General features: G+C 42.7%; 4 protein-coding genes across 5 annotated transcripts; 3 read left to right on the plus strand and 1 right to left on the minus strand.

Annotated features, from left to right (window-relative positions):
* The first annotated feature begins 2,376 nt into the window (after positions 1-2,376).
* On the plus strand, positions 2,377-6,856 carry LOC4339570 (T-complex protein 1 subunit beta). Its single transcript, XM_015782011.3, has 11 exons — positions 2,377-2,482; positions 3,086-3,142; positions 3,556-3,621; positions 3,762-3,873; positions 4,058-4,186; positions 4,552-4,623; positions 4,853-4,968; positions 5,141-5,217; positions 5,455-5,940; positions 6,032-6,347; positions 6,428-6,856. Exons 1-11 carry the CDS (start codon positions 2,480-2,482, stop codon positions 6,572-6,574), a joined length of 1,581 nt encoding a protein of 526 aa, XP_015637497.1. The 5' UTR covers positions 2,377-2,479; the 3' UTR covers positions 6,575-6,856.
* A 1,600-nt stretch (positions 6,857-8,456) lies between these two features.
* Positions 8,457-10,097, minus strand: LOC4339571 (probable purine permease 4). The gene has a single exon (XM_015783407.3). The coding sequence runs from the start codon at positions 10,008-10,010 to the stop codon at positions 8,706-8,708; it is 1,305 nt and encodes a 434-aa protein (XP_015638893.2). The 5' UTR covers positions 10,011-10,097; the 3' UTR covers positions 8,457-8,705.
* A 3,627-nt stretch (positions 10,098-13,724) lies between these two features.
* LOC4339572 (large ribosomal subunit protein eL33z) lies at positions 13,725-15,752 on the plus strand. The gene is made up of 4 exons (XM_015781895.3): positions 13,725-13,913; positions 14,014-14,242; positions 14,355-14,407; positions 15,447-15,752. Exons 1-3 carry the CDS (start codon positions 13,849-13,851, stop codon positions 14,394-14,396), a joined length of 336 nt encoding a protein of 111 aa, XP_015637381.1. The 5' UTR covers positions 13,725-13,848; the 3' UTR covers positions 14,397-14,407; positions 15,447-15,752.
* Positions 15,753-18,201: 2,449 nt separating this feature from the next.
* LOC4339573 (60S ribosomal protein L37a-1-like) lies at positions 18,202-20,269 on the plus strand. Of its 2 annotated transcripts, NM_001402626.1 has the most exons (5): positions 18,202-18,287; positions 19,116-19,155; positions 19,254-19,342; positions 19,842-19,924; positions 19,996-20,269. In NM_001402626.1, the coding sequence occupies exons 1-5, from the start codon at positions 18,285-18,287 to the stop codon at positions 20,057-20,059; spliced, it is 279 nt and encodes a 92-aa protein (NP_001389555.1). In that variant the 5' UTR covers positions 18,202-18,284; the 3' UTR covers positions 20,060-20,269. The 2 variants fall into 2 exon arrangements, with proteins under 2 accessions (NP_001389555.1, NP_001389556.1); NM_001402627.1 differs by lacking the exon at positions 18,202-18,287 and having other exon boundaries at positions 19,089-19,155.
* Positions 20,270-20,490: the final 221 nt, after the last annotated feature.

Genomic DNA, 20,490 nt, shown 5'->3' on the forward strand with positions numbered 1-20,490 from the left:
CATACACGGATCGACATGTGCAGTAGTAATAGGTACCAATTACGACAATAATAGCAATAAGACAGTAGATTCCAAAATAAAAACACCCTACACACAATCCGACTCTGCCAGCCTTCACCGATTCCTGGCTAATCTTGATTGACTCCCCAATAAATACTAAGCACCAGAACGGAGTCACCAACCAGAACAACAAGAGAAGATGTCAATAGCAATCAACACAACCGAAGTGTCCGCAAAACACAGCAGCAAAAAATATGTCCAGGACGCCATTGTCGCCGGATCATTATCGTCAAATTTAGCCTTTTCCAGTTCGGTTTCTTCCTCTCACAACGGCCCTTTGGTATGTTCTGCTCATCTTCTTCTTTTATATTCATGTTTACATATTTGTTAAATTTATTAGCTACTCATTCAATGGTATTTGTTTTAAGACTGAAATAATCTCGATTAACCATACATCGTCAAATATTTTTGATGTCAAATATTTTGGATGGATATGGAGTGTGTGAGCACAATTTTTTTTATGACATCCCCAAAGGAATCCTGTGAGCTTCGCATTGCGAATCCAATCAAACATCCAACAAGCAAGACGAGAACTTGATATTTTGCATAAGAGACAAAACAAATGATATGAATGCACATTACTATTTACCTGAAAGATCCACTGCTCCAAGCATGGACAGCAAAGGAGATGCTGCGCCTAAGGGACCTCGGGGCTTCGTCGCACACAGTAACCGCACACCTCTGATGCATGAGAACGGATCTGACCCTGGAGGCTGGAGCCCTTCCACGTTTCCATCACGCCAAGCTGGACGGGGAGTAGGGAGGGACACCGAGAAAAGTCAAGCAACCGACGACTGGCGGCTGGCGCCGGCCACTGGGAGGGGAGAACGAGGGAAATTTTTCAGGAAGCAAGTGGGGAAAAGATGATAGAAGAGAGGGAGGCGGAAAAAATCAGGAAGCAAGGAAGTGGAAGTGGGGAAAAGAAGATGAGAGAGGTAAACATGACTGACTGACCGGTGAAGTGGTGAGTGGTGAGAGCGAAGACTTAAAAAAAGAAAATGTTGTTGCGCTTGAAAATAATGTAGTCCTCCTGTTACTTTTAATTGATGATACCTTTAATTTTTAGAGACATATTTGACCATGTATTTTATTCAACATTTTACGTAAATACTTAGGATATAACTCATGCTTAAAATACTTTTAATGATAAAACAATTGTATTTATGTAAATTTTTTCAATAAGTAAACGGTGCCATCTATTAAAATACGAGGGCAGTAGTATTTTTATACTGCTTTAAACATTCAACTCTACCAACAAATATAAATAAATAATACCTAAATTTTGGGATAAAAAAGCATAAAAATTCAGACACACAGCACAAGTGCACACACGTGACTACCAGACATATCTATGAAACTGTTAAAAGGTCCAATTTTTAAACTTTAGAAACAAAAAGGTCTAAACTTTAAAGATTATAAGGAGGATAAATATAATTTGTATAGATCCGATGAAAAATAAAGGGGGTGAAAAAAATAAGAGGTAGCGAGTAGTGTGACTTTAAAAATATATAAAATTAGAAACACGGGGATAATAAGGATCAATATTTTAAAATCATAATACAATGAGATGATTATTTAATAAAATTTATGTGTTAAAATAAATAATTTTGTAGGTGCTAGCCGCGCAATTGCGCTGGCCACCCAGCTAGTTATCACAAAATAACTTTTACGTGTAGCAGCATATAGCGTAAAAGTTGCAGTTTTGTGATAATTTCCCACGCTATTGTTACATCAAACTGAAACATGCTACTAATGTTGTAGCAAACTGATAGTTTTGTCATTAAAGTTGTATGTTTCTGAAATTTACTCATATAATAGTTACTTGTAAACATATAATGCACTATTAATATCTGGTCTTACCTATAATACACATGTTGCGTCTTGAAGTCTATATTATAGCTGGCTACAAATGTGTATGACCCGCTGATTTTCCCTCTCCTATTTATTTCCACGGAATATGTTTACCTTTGGTTTTTGGTTTATAGTATGTTATTTTACCTGATCTGATCGGCCGATTTATTTATGGATAAAACGAAAAGATCCATCCGCCGCGTCTACGACTGCGACGTTGGTCGGTCGCAGACTCGCAGCCTCCTGATCCATTTACTACCAAAAAACGTTCAGGTCAGGGAGAGACTCAGGACCATCTCGGGAGAAATTCTAACGAGACCCACACAGTCTGGCCCAACTACTGTCGCATTTGTTTAAATGGGCTGAGCTCTCGGCCCATACAATTGGATGGTTATTGGGCTGATGAGCCGGAAATGCGAGCCCAATTGTAAACCTAAAACACCGCTCGCCGCTGCACCTGCACGCGCCGCATCTCTCCCTCACTCTCTCGATCTCTCACTCGCGTCGCCGCCGTCGCCGCCGCCGCCGCAACTGCCGCTTGCCGAAGCTCCTCCTCCTCGCCGACGAGATGGTACGGCCGCCCTTCCCTACTCTATGGCTCCTCTGATCCTTGCTCTCCATCTGCGGAGCCTTAGGTTTCTGTCCGTTCGTGGCTGGAGCATTCTTGATTTGTGGCTTTATCACAAGTTCCTTTTCCGCGCGATGGAGATATGGTTTCTCAGTTAGATTTGCGAAGGTTTTAGCTTGTGTTGAGTGAAATGATGCCCGTAGTCGTGTGGTATTCCTTAGATCTATGTGTTTTTTTGGATTTATTTTTTGTGCTTGATATGGAATGTGGCACTGTGAAACCTGACGGAGCTATTACTTGTTTGAACTGTTATTAGAATGCTAGTTACTGCCGTCCGAGGTACCTGATCACTCGCTGGTATTAAGTGATACTGAAAACTTGAGCTTAAGTGTGCATTGTCATATAGATGCAACAATTTAAGAACACTCGTAGTAGCATTTACGAGTGGCAATCAGTACACATCCAATCGTCTGATCCATCGACATCCCTGTTCAACTGCTCCTCCTTGTTTATGATTGAAGCTAATTTATCATGTTTTCTCTCTTCCCTCTGCACCTCACTTTTGTTTGCGTACTTGTTTTGACTCTATTTCCACGTATATTCCAGGTTGATAGACTGCTTAAGGATGATGCGACCGAGGAGAAGGGAGAGCGTGCCAGGATGGTTAGTTCAAATCATTGCCCTTTCAATTCCTCCATCCTTGTCTCTGCAGTGCTATGCTATGACGCTACATCCATTTATGTCATGTGTTTCCTTGGGTCCTGCATCACCAAAATACTGCCTATAGAACAGCCAAACGCTCTCTAGTTCTTGGCTCTGGCTCATTCCTGATTATTTCACAACCAAAAACTCTATACCTGTTCTGTGTCCCAATGGTGACCAAGCTTTTCTGCCTTACTGGTTATGCTTTAATACTAATACTGATTGCTTTTGAAGCCACAGTATTACATTTACTGGTATATCCTATAAATTTCTCATTCGGAATTGGCGAATGTTCTGACTGACAGTAACGAAAATGGTTTAGACTCAAATGCTTTTTCAGGCAAGTCTTGCATGCTAACCTGTTTCTTATTTAGGCATCCTTTGTTGGTGGTATGGCAATCAGTGATTTGGTCAAGACAACGTTGGGGCCAAAAGGAATGGTATGCTCAAAAATCTAAAGCATCCTGGTTTTCTTCATTTATTTGCAAACTATCACCCCTGATATTGGCTCAAATTTTAATCTACTCATCAAGTGCCAAATTTGTAATCACATAACCGCCTTTCTATGTTCTATACTCAGGACAAGATCCTACAATCAACTGGCAGGGGACGCAGTGTGACTGTTACAAATGATGGTGCTACAATTCTGAAGTCTCTTCATATCGACAACCCAGCTGCTAAGGTCCTTGTTGGTATCCTTTAATTTGACCCTTTTTTATTGCTACACCGGTTAGGTAATATCACTGTTTTAAATCTCTGTTTCATATGTATGAAGTGTTTTTTACTTCATATTTTTGATAATTTATTGGATCTTCTTGTTGGCCAATCTTTATAATGCAAAAATAAAAAAAAGTTATTCCTTAATGTGGGCCTCAGACATCTCAAAAGTGCAAGATGACGAAGTAGGTGATGGAACTACTTCTGTTGTTGTTTTGGCTGGTGAGCTTTTGAGGGAAGCTGAAAAGTTGGTAAATATGAAGATACATCCAATGACAATCATTGCAGGTATATTTCAGTTCTACATGATCACCAGTATACTGATGCCACGTATTTACTGTTGACAATTAGACCACTCATGCTTAATCGGAGTTTAATTTGTCTTCTCACGGCATAAGTCCTCATCTAGATCATAATTAGAGTTGACTGTGCCCAAGAGAATCATGTGCAATGTAATGCATATGTTCCTCACTAGCAAGTTCGTAGTACTGTTACATTCTATTGCTCATGGGTTGTCTTCAATAAACAAAAAAGTTTTTTGCAAGAAGTTCATCCATGTTATGTAGACGTGTGATTGAGCATCACTTTCTGTACACATGGGTCAGATTAAACTTTTTATTTCCTGTCCAATGGATTTGTTTCACCAATTTCAGGGTTCAGGATGGCTGCTGAATGTGCTCGTGATGCTTTATTACAGAGGGCCATGGATAACAAGGAAGATTCAGGCTAGTTACATTTCCTTACGCATGTGGTTTATTGATTTAAACTGAAGATGTCCTATATATTTAATGTTTTGCCTCCTGGGATTTATGCATGGAAGTTTGCTCAAAAGATCTACCATTTATTGATTGCTTGTTTGTGTTCACAGTACATAATTTGTCTAGCACTCTAGCATCTCTTCCATAAATTGAATCACACCACTAATATTCAGCTTTTAATTCCATGTTACTGCAGATAAGTTTAGATCAGATCTGATGAACATTGCTATGACAACGTTGAGTTCAAAAATACTTTCCCAGGACAAGGAATACTTTGCTGGTCTTGCAGTTGATGCTGTTCTAAGACTTAAGGTACTGAAATTGTTAATGCTTTATACTATATATTTGCAGTTAGTTGTTTTGAACTTTTGATTTGTGACTGTTACTACATATTCTGCCGCTATATTGCCTTAAATACTTTTCATTATACCATCATTTAAGTCACTGCAGATTCTGATTTGTGTGTGCTACTACTGAATTGCAGGGCAGTACCAACTTGGAAGCAATTCAAATTCTTAAGAAAACTGGAGGGTCTCTAAAGGACTCCTTTTTGGATGAAGGGTATGTCAGAATTGTGTTTGACAATATTTAGGGAGAAAATTTCCTTCAGTATCCAACCTTTATTGACCCCAAACATCTGTTAGGTTCAAGAATAAAGTAGTACATGATATTTATTCATTGCAGACTAATTAAATTTTGAAATTATGTAAATCATCATATGTTGGAAGCAGCCATGAGCAGATCAAACTGAAGTCCTGCTCTTGAGGTGGCAATTTCATGATTTTTTTTCTTTTGTAGGTTCATTCTAGACAAGAAAATCGGTCTTGGCCAACCGAAGAGGATTGAAAACGCCAAGATTTTGGTTGCAAATACTGCTATGGACACCGACAAAGTTAAGATATATGGAGCACGTGTACGGGTTGATTCAATGGCTAAGGTTGCTGAAATTGAAGCTGCTGAAAAGCAAAAAATGAGAGAAAAAGTGCAAAAGATCATAGGTCATGGAATCAACTGTTTCGTTAACAGGCAGTTGATCTACAACTTCCCTGAGGAACTCTTTGCAGATGCTGGCATACTGGCAATCGAGCATGCTGATTTTGAGGGCATTGAGCGGCTTGCTCTTGTCACTGGTGGTGACATCGCCTCCACTTTTGATAACCCGGAGTCTGTCAAACTTGGTCATTGCAAGGTCATTGAAGAGATTATGATTGGGGAGGACAGGCTGATTCATTTCTCTGGGGTTGAAATGGGGCAAGCCTGTACTATTGTCCTCAGAGGAGCAAGGTATGCTCATGCCTATAGTTGGACTCTTTTTTCTTTACATTTATCTATATTCCATCTTGAGCTTGTGTTGACTGTGTGCTTTTACCTGCAGTGAGCATGTGCTTGATGAAGCAGAGAGGTCCCTGCACGATGCCTTATGTGTGCTTTCACAAACAGTGAACGACACCCGTGTGTTATATGGTGGTGGATGGCCTGAGATGGTTATGGCCAAAGAAGTAGATGGACTGGCGAGAAAGACACCTGGGAAGAAGTCCCATGCTATCGAAGCCTTCTCGCGCGCTCTTCAGTCCATTCCAACCATCATCGCTGACAATGCTGGTCTGGATAGCGCTGATCTGATCTCTCAGCTCAGAGCAGAGCATCACAAAGAGCAGAGCACTGCTGGAATTGATGTCATTTCTGGCGGCGTAAGTTTGCTAGTGCATATCAGAAGTTGCATTTACATTTGTTCTAGGGGTTGGAGCTGATACTAAGACTTCTTCCGCAGGTTGGAGACATGGAAAAGCTGGGGATATCAGAGTCGTTTAAGGCGAAGCAAGCTGTTCTTATGTCTGCTACCGAGGCAGCGGAGATGATTCTCAGGGTCGATGAGATCGTCACTTGTGCTCCACGGAGAAGGGAGGACAGGATGTGATGTGTCTGATATTTGTGTTCTAATCTGAGGGTGTTTGTTTTTTTGAAGTGTTTTGTATCAGGTCGTCTTGTAGACACATATGGGACGGCCGGGTCTGTATTATCATGAAAGCTTTGTCCTAACAGCGGAACACTTTGAATGGGATTCTTATTTGCAGCTTTACTCATGTGCGCTTGGCTCAAAATATGTTGGGTTTCGGTCTTGAGTATACATTCTATTGTACCATGTTATCTGTTTGGATCATCATTCTTTCTGTAATGAACATTACTCCCTTTGGTTGCACTTGGGCATGTCACATGTTTTGCTGACATGAGTTACACTTACACATCAAGCCATACTGAGCTAAGCATGGACCAAGGTCACTATCAATTGCATTCTTGGGACTCTTTGAGCTCTGCAGGCCTAGATGACTCAATCAATGTTCCATAGTTTCTTGTTTATCTGATCATTGATGAGCAGGTGCCTACTGTTGATTTGCAAAGGTAAGGATATAAGGAATGGTCCATACACATCATAGAGACATAATATGCAACACACAGGATAAAAGTACGAACGGAATTAAAAGAACTGTGCCTGGATAACGAACCATCAATCGACAACAATGGATGATACAACAAAACTGTTTCGGAGCATGCAAGCTAGAAGAACTAATCATGCAATGCACAAGCATTTACATGGAAATCATGATCCATCTCCAGCACTGACATATCACCGTCAAACAGTGTGCAATCCTCGTGCTGAATTGCTGACGGTGAGAAGCTAGGCTGGTTAAAAATAATACATCAGGTTTGCGAGGTTGCTCAACTTGCATTCTGCATATCAATGGCTTCGATGCTGTGTTCATCCAGCTCTTGGGAATAAAAATCAAACAAGAATCAAATTTGACTCAGTGTAACGCCGACATGAATATGGACATGAAACCTATAAGGATTTAGGGATGAAAACAAATGCTTGAATGAGAAGTGTTAACAACAACAACACGAATTTGGTTATGAAAGTAAATGCTAGAATAAAAAATCAACATGAATTCGGTTATGAATATGGTTTCGCCCATCTCCTCCCACTTCCCCGGCATTCTCTCCCAAACCACCCTAAGGCTGTGTTCTTCCCCACCTTCCCGAACTCACCTCCCTCGTGTTCTCCGTGCACGCTTTTCAAACTGTTAAACGGTGTGTTTTTTATAAAAGGTTTTTGTACGAAAGTTTCTTTAAAAACATTTTAATCCATTTTTTTTAAAAAAATAATATTAATTAATCATAAGAAAATATGTCGCTCCGTTTTGCGTGCGCAGGATGTGAGGTTCCAATCTCACCTCCCGAACACAGTGTTATTGTTCTTCTATTGCTCACCCTTCGTTGCTAGCCCCCAAAGCCTAATTAATCTGGCAAAGCTTGCTAGAGTTTGGTTGTCGAGGACGTTGAGGGGCTCTTCGAGGAAGTTGATGTCGTGCGGATTTAGTAGAATCTCACTTGACTGAACAGTAGCAAAAGTGATAAATAAATGCCAAAATTAACTAAAACCGACACAAATTTGGATAAGAAGATAAATGCTAGAACGACAACTATTTATAAAACCGACGTGGATTTAGACATGAAAAGTGAATGCTAAAACGACAAGTTTTTACAAAACTGACACGGATTTAAACATGAAAATAAACGCTAGAATAAGAATGACGGAGGGACTATCGATTCGGTATAAATGAACCCTCCATCACAACTAGTCACCAGCCATACCAATAGAGACGGAGCTCCTCTGACGTAAAGTTATAGAGACATGGAACCCTAACGGGTGGGGCCCATCTTTATAGGCCCACATGTCAGTGACCATGTCTCCTCAGACTTTAAGTCAGGGGAGCCTCTTCCTACCAACAGCTATCACCCTCTGAACAAATCAAGCTAACCCATCAGTTACAAGCACAGACAGTCGGTCTACTGATCCATGCAACAATTTTTGTCCCTTGCAAGTAAGCCTAATCCATGCAACATGCATGACTCAACTACACCTAATGGCATCGCATCCTGCCAATTTCTTTTTGTTGCTTCAGTTTCTTTTCCTTTTGTTGCACCGCTCGCTCCCTCCCTTCGTTTCCGCGCGCGCGGCCCAGCCCATCACATCACATGGCTCGTTCTCTTCAAACTGCCGTCTCGACGTGTCCTCCGGCCGCGCCGCCACCTGTCAGGCTCTTGTGGACGCTGCCCTCGCCGTCGGAAGCGCTCTCCTCCTCCTCCGCCGCCGCAACCGCCGCCGCCGCGGCGACCTTCTTGGCCTTGGCGTACTCGCCGTAGAGGTAGGAGGAGAAGCCCCAGGCGCAGAGCGCGGTGGCGAGGGCCTTCTCCGCGCCGAACGGGTCGCCGAACACGGCGACGCCGCCGAGTACGTTGAGGGTGAGCACGGCGGCCATGCAGACGCCGCTGTGGAGCGACGAGGTGAGGTAGATCACGCCGGCGGTGCCCATGAAGCACGCCTGCCACGTCAGCACCAGCGTCGCCACCACCGCCCAGTACACCGCCGGCGAGGACCCGCCGTCCACCCAGCCGGACACGTCGTCCGCCACGCCGCCCGACGCCGCCAGCCCCACCGCCGCGATGAGCGACGCCATCGCCTGCATCACCGCCTGCACCTCCACGGCCAGGACGAACCCCCCGGAGACGGCCTCGCGGTACACCAGCTCCATCACCGGCAGGTACGCCGAGAAGAGCCCCGCGGCGCCCAGCGTGACGACGAACCCGACGAGGTAGCTCTTCCTGCCGCCGCCGCCGACGCCGCCCTCCGCCGTCTCACCGGAGTCCCCCGACCGGAGCGCGAGGAGCACCGAGCTGAGCGTCAGCAGCACGACGGCATTGAGGTTCACGAAGGTGACCGGGTGGCGGACGATGACGACGGCGAGCACCAGCGTGAACGCGAGCTGCGTCGACAGCAGCAGCGACGACGTCGACACGGGGAGGAGCGACGTGCTGTACGCGAAGAGCAGGTTGTTGGCCCCCATCAGGGCGCCGATGACGAGGCAGACGGCGAGGAACCGCCGCGACAGCCACGTGAACGGCCGCGGCGCCGACGCCGGCCGGCCGCCGGCGAGCGCGCCGGCGACCAGCAGCGGGAACCCCGCCGACTGCACCAGCGTCACCACCCACCGGTTCCGCCCGCCGTGCGTGAAGTAGAACCTCGACAGCAGGCTCGACGCCACCGACCCCACCAGCAGCGCCGCGTAGTTCGCCATTAGGAGCAGCATCCTGCGCCGGCGAGGCCCCGCCATGGCGGCGGCGACGGCGGCGGCGATTGCCATCGTTATCGGCGAGGAGGAGGAGGAGGAGTGTGTAGGCGGCGATGGCGATGTGAGTCTCCACTTATTTATGCAGATGATGAGATGAGAGGGGATAAAATGGCGTATTATATAATAGATGATTTTTTTTCTTCCAAAGTTTGACTCCTTTTGCATTTTCAGGTTCTACGCCTTTCGTTTTCAAACAAAATTAAAAGTAGCAAATTGAAACTGAAAAAAATAATCAAGGTGACTGGTTTGTCTACAAAAGAAGACGGAATTTAATTGCTAGAGACCATGATCGGGATATGAGATACATGAATGTGCTGTTCATGAGTAGGTCGTTCTAAAAATGGAGTAAATTAAACCATACTTAATTATGGCTACAAATTGATAATAAATGGTCAGTATAGCATATCTCTTTATCATTCTGGTGAATTAATTGATATAGATTCCAATGCATCCGTTGATGATAATAAGATGATGATTACAGAGAATGTTTTCATCCCTCGAGGGTACAAAACAAGTCCTATAAGCAGAAGTCCCATTTGAAAGACAAGAAATTCTCCTCGATTCATATGTATGTGAACCGAATTTTACAATCCACCAGTTCATGTCTGATTTATCTGCACCATCCAAACTAACCAAATGCAGCAAAGTGATCAGAATGCCAGCCCAGTAGTAATTAATCCGCAGTAAAAATCCAGCTGCATTTTACGCTGACCCGATCTGCGTCTGTTTGCTCTGCCCGCATTTGCTGGCAAGTGGATGACAACGACGACATGCCGGCTGGCCGGCCGGCCCGGCGCGCGGCGACTCGCCGGAATGCAAGCAAGCAAGCACGGACGTTAAAGCTAGCTATATATCCAGCCGAGCACGCACCCCAAAACGAGAACTGAATAACTGAACCGTTCTTGTGTGTGGGTTTTTGTTATAAAAGTTAGTCCAAATTGCGGAAGACTCTTGTTAGCCATTGATCAACCCCAGACATAACAAACCACGACATATATATACTAGAATTTATTAATGATATTTAGCCGAAACATATACTCACAAGACTCGGATTATATATAGGTGTTTCTCTTCGATTAAAATAGCACGTGTTATAGTGTGTCACGTGTTTGGATCACTTATGATATTCTTTCGGGTTCAGCTTCTAATATATGTATCGGTGCCGATTTTTGTAACAGTTTTCTCCGAAAATCAGGCTAGATCGAGATCGAGCTATAGCTAGCTACCGAATCGAGCTTGACACTTGTCATGGCAACCAGCGGATGCGACCAGGAGTGATCGAGGACGAAACGGCCCAAGAAAACGAGGAGATCACTATGACTCCTCCTAGCTAGCTGCTCCAGATCACTACACGATATATATGTCTGTGTCTTATCTGATGACGACGACCTGCCTCCAGCTAGCTAGCTAACAACCTCCATGGATATATTGCGTCTCAAGTATGCTACATTTGGGCATGCAAGGCATGTGCTAAGCTGTCCGAAACGTTCAAGATTACTTAAGGGTTTTTTTTTCAATAGCTAAATGATTTGTGATAAATATTCAAAGGTACAAACAAATAAATTAGGTATTAGAAGATTGAAAATGGATTTAAGAAGATTTTCCAATAAAAAAATCATATATAGAAAGTTTTTGCAGAAAAAATGTATCATTTATGAGATCGGAAAACATGTCGCCATTCCATTCCATTCCCACTCAGAGGAAAAAGAACAGGCATATCAATCTATATATAGGGAGTGGATTTTGATCTCTCGAGGCAATGTTGAAACTTGCATATTTGTGGAGTGATATATCACATGTTAATACATCTTCTTCTTTTTTTTAATTTTTTTCATAACCATTTGAGTGACATTCAAACAACAAGGTGACATTCTCTCGAGGGATCAAAATAGTTTCCCTGGGTTTGTTTGTTCTAAAATATATAAATCTGTAAGATTTATCGCCCAACGTATCGTGTGATGATGTGATCCATATACCCTTTCATGGTTTTGGCCATATGAATAGCATGGTTTTCTGAAGATCACGTTCAGGGAACAGCTTGTCGAGCCTTTCTTGGATATGCAGTACGGACGCGCTGAGAAATTGAGAACCAAGCTAGCTGCTCTTTCACTGGTTCAACACGTCACGGCTTACAAATTGAGACGCCGATCTTTTTTCTCTCAAAAAGGAAAATTACATGGAACTAACCTGATCAGATGGACGTCTACATCTGCTACTATAGTACTTAAGATGGAAACTGCAGGATAATGAATGCATTACAGTAGTAGTTCAGTCATAATTCAGAAACCTTCATGTTTCTTCCAAGTTTCCAAGTTGGTGCTCATGTAATTATCCTAGCACAGTAAGTAGATTGCGCAGCGATTCTCTCTGCTGTGCCATTCGGATATGCACAGAGAAATTTATATGAAGAAATTGGGATCAGGTCCGAGAATTATTTGCGTCAATTTCAAATATATATCTGAATGTTCTGAACTTGACAAATTCTACAACAGACTGAGATCATGCATAAGTCATAAGAGAGCATACAAAGCCACGTAGGATTGATTGCTTATCTGTATTCTTCTAGGCCCTTACAAGGGGTTGCAACACTGCAGCAACCAAGAAACATAGTACAGTACGCTGATCAGAACTCAGAAGTTCATAATCAACATTCCCTAGTACTGCTGCATGTCTGCAAGTATGGCAGAAAGCCAGAAATGCACATAGCTCAAGGATAATATGGACGAACTGTAGTATGATTGGCGCCATCATTCATGCAGCAGAAATGCATCCATCTTAAGGTTGGCCATTAGCCATTCACTAGCTAGCTACCTATGCACACATGCAGAACTGCAGATAGATAGAAAGATAAATCCATCAGGAAATTCAGGATAGATAGAGTAGATAGCTAGCCAGTGGCAGTACTTTCAGGAAGATTTAGCCGGCTAGCTGCTCGATCGATCTGTCTACTTCTAATTGGGATGATAGATGCGTGTTCTTAATCCATGCAATTGGCGTCTGACAACAAGAGATAGCGCGTGCTGTATTTTTTCTGTGTGATTAGAGAGAGAATAAAGTGAGTGTGATTGGAGCCTAATAATTGCATTTGACATCAAAGTAAGCACTAGGTTGACTATTGCTGTGGACCTGCAAGTGTTAGGAGTACTGTTCTTCTCCAATGGGTGATAAGAGTATTTCCTTTTCAATCGCTATATAATTTTTTCGAGATAACAACAGCAGAACACACCACATGCACACCTGGTTAGGAGGGGATTAGACCAATCCGTTCCGGTTAAAAATTTGAGTTCATAGTCCAACATTAATCAAACCAAATTTCACTATTTAGAGTTGTGTTTAGCCGCGGTAGTTTTCTAAGCTTCAGTTTTCTTGTTTTTCTATTTTGCTTTTTCTCTCTTCCCCTGGCATAAACCGGTCTGGCTGGTTGCGTTGTGTAATAAAAACTATTTTCTTCTAATATATTGACGTGCAATCCTTTTACGCGTTCGCGAAAAATTGAGCAAACTAAATTCTAAAATTTCAGAAGGGGATAAAATACCCTTCTCTAAAAAAATAAAAAAAATTCACCTGAGGCATTTCGCAACAAAAATGGAAACTAACTTAGCATTCGGCCCAATATAGGCCTTGTTTGGGTGGGCATCAATCTAGACCCAGTCCACGTACGTGGGGCTAGGTCTATAGACCTGGATGGGCCGGGATTTTGGACTATCCAAATAAGTCCTTCTAAAGTTGGGCCGAAGAGAAACTAAAAAAGGCCCAAATGTGGACTAATAACACTAGCACCCCTACCAGGCCGGAAAGCCCACTCCGCGTGTGGAATTCATAGCGAAGCCCAACGTGTCACTCCGTTAGCAGCAACGAGACCCCGAAACCCTAAGCCTCACCTATATAATGCTCCACCACGCCGCCACGCGCTCGATTTCACTCGCCGCCGCCGCCGCCGCCTCCCTACTCTCTGCCGCCGCCGTCGCCGCCGCTTGCTCCGTACTCCTCCTCTTCAGCGGCGATGAAGGGACGGCAAGGCCAGCGCGTGAGGCTGTACGTCCGCGGCACCATCCTCGGCTACAAGAGGTGACAGCTCGCTCTCCCCCTGCGTGGCGTCTCCGCCTTCTCCGTCATCGCCGCGGTGGAGTGGTGTTGATCTTGGTTTGGCGTTGATTTGCTCGCGCAGGTCGAAGTCGAACCAGTACGAGAACACGTCGCTGCTGCAGATCGAGGGGGTGAACACCAAGGAGGAGGTTGGGTGGTACGCCGGGAAGCGCATCGCCTACGTCTACAAGGCCAAGACGAAGAGCAACGACTCCACCATCCGCTGCATCTGGGGCAAGGTCACCCGCCCGCACGGCAACTCCGGTGTCGTCCGCGCCAAGTTCCGGTCCAACCTCCCGCCCACCTCCATGGTGAATCTCGCTCTCACCGTCGTCTGCGCCATCATTTGATCCAGTCCATTCCGCTCCTGATTGTAGTTTTGGCCATTTCTGATGTTTTTGTTGGGTCGATATGGTGGTGCAGGGCAAGAAGGTCCGCGTCTTCATGTACCCCAGCAGCATCTAAAAGCATCCAAGGTACTTAGTTTCACTGGTTTTAATCTTTTACAGTGATGCATTATTGCCTATTGCTTCCCGTCATGTTGTATACTGTTCATTGAATCATCTAGCTCGTGGGGTCAGTCAGAATCTTATGCAATCGTCCATGAATTCAGTATTCGTAACAGTTGTTGCCTAATTAGATGGAATGGTGCATTGTTAGGTTCTGGTGTGAGTGATCGTTATGTTTGTGTGTAAGGGCTCCATGCCAATGGGGGAAGCTCTTCTGCTAGCTTCGAAATACCTGCAGGTTCTCTGCGGGGTGCTGATAAAATTCAGCGGTCTCATAGTGCGAGGCTGTGCTTTGGTTGATGGGCCTCTCATCAACCTGTTTGTCACAACCTTGCCTCCAATGACCTCTACATGTATCAATCTAATATTGTCAGTGTTTTACTGTTCACAAGCGTTCATGTGGGTAGAGTGACATATAGCGAACTCGAGGGTTATAAACTAATGTGTTACACTATATGCTTTGCCGTTTAGTTGATCTAGGTTCCTTTCATACTTTGTCATTGTTTAGGAGTCCCAATCCAGGTCGGGATCATGGCCCCATCCTAACTTAACAGAATTGGGGTGGCAGGAGGAATTTACTGGGATCCCTGGGATGGTTTCAGGCTTCCAGTTGTTTGTGGAAAGGTCTGGGTTTTTTGCCCGATGATGTATACATACATGTAGGAATTGCGAGCTTAGCATTGGAAGATGAAAACGCCAATTACTATCTATTAGCTGACAGTCAAGTTGTGTCCTGGTTGACTAGACAGTCAAGTTTCAGCTCATTCCTAGTGGAACAGGGACCATTTTTTTTTGGGGGGGTATTGTGGTATTAAAGAAACCTACAGTATGGGATTTCTTCATGTTTTTGTGACTTTATGTTGATGTTGATACTGTCTTCAGAGCATAATGCACTTTGCATGGTTAAAATATATTTTGATATCATTGTTTTTTTGCCTATCTCCCTATTGCATAACAAGTCAAAAGTTTGAAAACTAACAATAATTTCACTTTTTAACTGAAACAGGTTTCTTGCCTATGCTGCGAAACTGATAGTTGTCACCGTGGAGGGTTTTATATCAGCTAGTCACTTGGTTAACCAGTCAGAAATTTAAGCGGTTTTGAGGAGTTTTAGCTTTTCTTTTTATTTCGGACTATTTGCTGTATCATGATGACAATTATTTGAAGGCTTTTTAGCGGATTTGAAGCTACAGAGGTTTAGCATTTGTATCGTGATCTCAGCCGTTTGATATCGTATCTGTATATCTAAATTTGGTTGGCACTGCTCGTTGAGTATATTTGAAAATGATAGGCAGATGGATTCAGTGGTTCAGATATCTGGTGTCCAATCGAGAAGGTGGTCATTTAGACGGACAGAGTGCCGGTACCTGATTTTTCTGCTGATTGCTTAGTCATGACACAGCACAAATGCTGGTGCCATTGCTGTAGTACTCCCTATAATGCTGGAGTATTTCCGAAGAGAAATGTACGCCCTATAATCAGGGATTCCCTAGTGTTTACACTTAAATCTAAATGAGCGGCGATGATATTTTGTTGAATCTGACTGATTGTTGATGCAAAACACGGTGGTCTTTGAAGATTTGCTTTACTCTAGTGTAGGTCCTAACAATAAATGAAATTAGATAAACGCGTTAGAATATTTACGATGAATTGAACAAAACAAAGTGCGTTAGGATCTTTATGATGAATTGAACAAAACAAAGCCCTGAGTATGTTCCATCGACTGTAAAATTAATCATGTAAGTTAATAAATCAATATTATGAAAACTAGTCGATGATTCAATATTTAGAGCATAAAGATAATGTATTGGCTATTATTTTAATACAAACTTATATAAAAGTGTTTTATATAAAAGTGTTGACCAAGTCAAATATGCCAAATAAGGCCCAATCCCCAACATGATGATCTGGCCTGAGATTGAATCATACTTATATATTTGAAAAGATCAATTATCTCATATAAGTGGCAGACACAATACGTAGCAAGTTAAAAGGTACGCTAAAATAAATATATCAGGTAAAATTGGTTGAAACTTCGATAATATTGTTATTCTTGATCAATTTTAGGTTAGGTTTTAGGGTTATAGATAGGACTAAGGTTGATGTAACTCAAAGTATGTAGAGAAATCTAAAACCGATCTTAGCTGATATGGTCAAATTGAAGTGCTAAGCTAGATTAATTAATATATATGATAGAAAATCATAAGTGCACATAGCTCAAGGATAATTATCGACGAAATGTAGTATGATTGGCGCCATCATTCATGCAGCAGAAATGCCATCCATCTTAAGGTTGGCCATTAACCATTCACTAGCTAGCTACCTATGTACGCATGCAGAACTGCAGATAGATAATCCATCAGGAAATTCAGGATAGATAGAGTAGATAGCTAGCCGGCAGTACTTTCTGGAAGAATTAACCGGCTAGCTGCTCGACCGATCTGCCTACATCTAATTGGGATGATAGATGTGTGTTCTTCATCCATTCGGCGTCTGACAGCAAGAGATAGCGCGTGCTGTGTGTGTTTTTCTGTGTGATTAGGGAGAGAATAAAGTGAGTGTGATTGGAGCCTAATAATTGCAGTTAACATCAAGTAAGCACTAGGTTGACTATTGCTGTGGACCTGCAAGCAAGTGTTACTGTTCTTCTCCGATTTGGTGATAAAAGTATTTCCTTTTCAATCGCTATATATTTTTTTTCGAGATAACAACAGCAGAACACACCGCACGCACACGTATGCAAGGCGCAATTACAAGTGTGAGTCTGGATAGGTGGGGATTAGACGAATCCGTTCCGATTAAAAATTTTACTCATAGTCCCATATTACTTCCTCCGTTTTACAATTTAAGTCATTCCTAGTATTTTTTAAAAATAAAAATTAAAGATGTTTTTGCCGGTACTTTGGTACCTCATCCATGTATAAGTCGGTTTTTATGTTAATTCGCTTTTGGAAATACATATCCGGATTTGAGTCAGTTTTCAATTTCGTTCACTTTTGAAAATATAGGAGTCATCCAAGCGAAGGGCCTGTTCACTTTGATGCAAAAAAAAAAAAAAACTTTACCAAATTTTGGCAATCCAAAATTTTAGCATAGTTGCCAAAATTTTGGTAACTTGCCAAAATTTTGGCAGGATTTCTTATATAATTACCAAAATTTGGCAACAAACTAAATGTAGCCATTTTTTTGATAACTTTACCAAAACTTGGTAAGATTGAAAATGGCATCAAAGTGAACAGACCCGAATTCTCACTATGAATTTCATCTTAACTAAACCATATAACAATAATAATATTAAAATAGTTTTTACCCGTTGCAACGCACCGGCTTTTTTCTAGTTATTAAACAAACCAAATTCGTACTAAAATTTCAGGAAAAATCACCTGAGGGCATTTCACAATCAAACAAAAGAAAACTAACATATACAGAACTCCAATAGTGGGAAGATTTTCGTCCAATAGCATTCGGCTTAATCTAGGCCTTGTTTGTGTGGGCCTCAATCTAGACCCAGTCCACCTATGTGGGACTAGGCCTACAGACCTGGATGGGCCGGTATTTTGGACAATCCAAACAAGTCCTTGTAATACTAGGCCGATGAGAAACTAAAAGGGCCCAACTGTGGAAGGCCCTACCAGGCCGGAAGGCCCACCTCCGCTTATGGAATTCATAGCGAAAGCCCAACGTGTCACTTCGCCAGCAGCAACGTGACCCCGAAACCCTAAAACTCACCTATATAAAGCTCCACCACGCCGCCACCCTCTCGAGTTCGCTCGCAGCCGCCGCCGCCGCCTCTCTCACTGCCGCCGCCGCCGCCTGCCTCGTACTCCAACTCTTCGGCGACTAGATGGTACGATCTCCTCTCCCCGTACCTACGTCCTCTCCAATCCTTCGCGTGCACTCGGATTTCCCCTTCGTATCAACTCGTTGTCTCGCTGTGCTGATTGAATCATCCTGACCCTTTTCGGTTTAGTTGTAGCTTTGTTCAGCGCAATGGGAATATGTCGTTCCGGTTAGATTTTAGGAGGAATTTGCTGTTCCTGTTTGATTTTAGGAGGTTTTGGTTTGTGCCGGTAGAATGTCCTCGTTGGGAGTCGTGTGAGATCTTGCTGTTGACGCTTTTTCGTGGCCAACACAAGATCACCTAACGATTTCGTGGTACAAACACTTGCGTGATGCTTCCGTTGTATTTCGCCCTTGTAGTTCTTGATACGAATTCTATCACTGTGAGATCCCCCGCTGTATTATTACCTGATGAACTGGTGTTGCCGTCTTCCTGTTGTTAAAGTGACAATTTCTGCCTTCCAAATTATTAGTTGGAGTGGGTTGATTAATAAAGTGCATGATCATTACCTCAAATTATGCACCATTAAACACTTTAGCTTGTTAAGCTTCCTTTGAGGCCAACTGCCATGTGCCGATGTTTCCATTGGTACTGCATGATCAGTTAATATACTGTTTTGGATAATACTTATAGTAGAGTGGGGTTTCTTATTAGCACAAGTTCTTTCTGCTCTACTGTGGAAATGTCATGTGTTTTAAGTATATACAAGTTATACTTTCCAAGTATTTTTAGTACAGAGTGGGGTTGTCTGCAATCATCACCATACGTAAAAGTGGACTGTACCATTAACTATGCTTGTGCTCTGTTTAAGTCTTGTTTGTGATGTTTGTGCAGACGAAGCGCACCAAGAAGGCAGGAATCGTTGGCAAATATGGTAATGACATTGTAACTGTGCACACTGTTAGTTCATAGCATCATGAATGTCTGATCACTCATGTTAACATATGCCCTTGTAATATCAATGTTATACAGGTACCAGGTATGGTGCCAGTTTGCGTAAGCAGATCAAGAAGATGGAGGTTTCCCAGCACTCCAAGTACTTCTGCGAGTTCTGTGGCAAGGTAATTCTTCCAAGGATATTAATGATTACTTGTCAGCAAGATGCTTTAAGTGTCTTTGGGTTTGCTTGACTGTATTATGATGTGTCATGCTTGTTGTCATATGACTATCCTAAAAGCAGCACAATATTCAAAATAATCATATCTGGTTTTGTTCTGCTGTGGTTTGTTTCTTGCATGACCTCTGGTTAGAGGGAACTTGAATAGCACCATACCTTCAAATTTGCGTAGTGCTGACCATGCTACTCTACATCACTTGCTTAATATTTAGTTATTAGTTTTTTAGGTTAGGTTAAGTATTCCTCTTTGCAATTCATTTCAACTATCTAGATAATCAAACAGTAAATAACAGCCTCTGATTATGCAATATGCTCACTATCTACAATGTTTTCCCTCTTAATCAGTGTGTTGTTCTGTATTACCTTTGTTTTCTATTTTATCTGCATTGTTTCTGTATAATCGCTTCTTGCTAACCATGTCTACTGCTATTCCTGATTCACAGTTTGCTGTGAAGAGGAAAGCAGTTGGAATCTGGGGATGCAAGGACTGTGGCAAGGTCAAGGCTGGTGGTGCCTACACCATGAAGTAAGTGTGGTGTTTTGTAAGGTGCACCGTCCACTATTATGTTTCCTAACTTTGTTATTACGCTCTTCCAGCACTGCCAGTGCGGTCACGGTCAGAAGCACAATCCGTCGCCTGAGGGAGCAGACAGAAGCCTGATCAGGATCTGTTTGAGAAAGTGTTCTTGGAGTTCTATCAAGACTGGTGAAGTTGCCATTTTGCATATTTAGCTAAAAAGAGAAATCTAGAATGTTATCTATCTATTTGTAGATGGAATATCTGTCCGCATTGTGTACTTGATTTCCCAAGCTAATTTTATCAAATGCGAGCACTTGATTTGCGATCCAGATTCTTAATTCTCTGAACAAATGCGAGCATTTCCAAGATTTGCCATCCTGATTCTTAGTTCTGTGAACAAATGCCTGATAGCCGCTCATCATTTTGCTTCTGAATACTTTGCCTTGATGTTCATAAACGTTGTGAAGTTCTCTAATACCCTAACTTGCTTTTCTGATGTTTATATGAAACGTTGTGAAGTTCTCTAAATCATTTACATGCATCCCCTAAAATGCCATTCGTCATTTCTGCTT

This window comes from Oryza sativa, chromosome 5 (assembly GCF_034140825.1).
Source record: "Oryza sativa Japonica Group chromosome 5, ASM3414082v1".
NCBI classification, from domain to species: domain Eukaryota; kingdom Viridiplantae; phylum Streptophyta; class Magnoliopsida; order Poales; family Poaceae; genus Oryza; species Oryza sativa.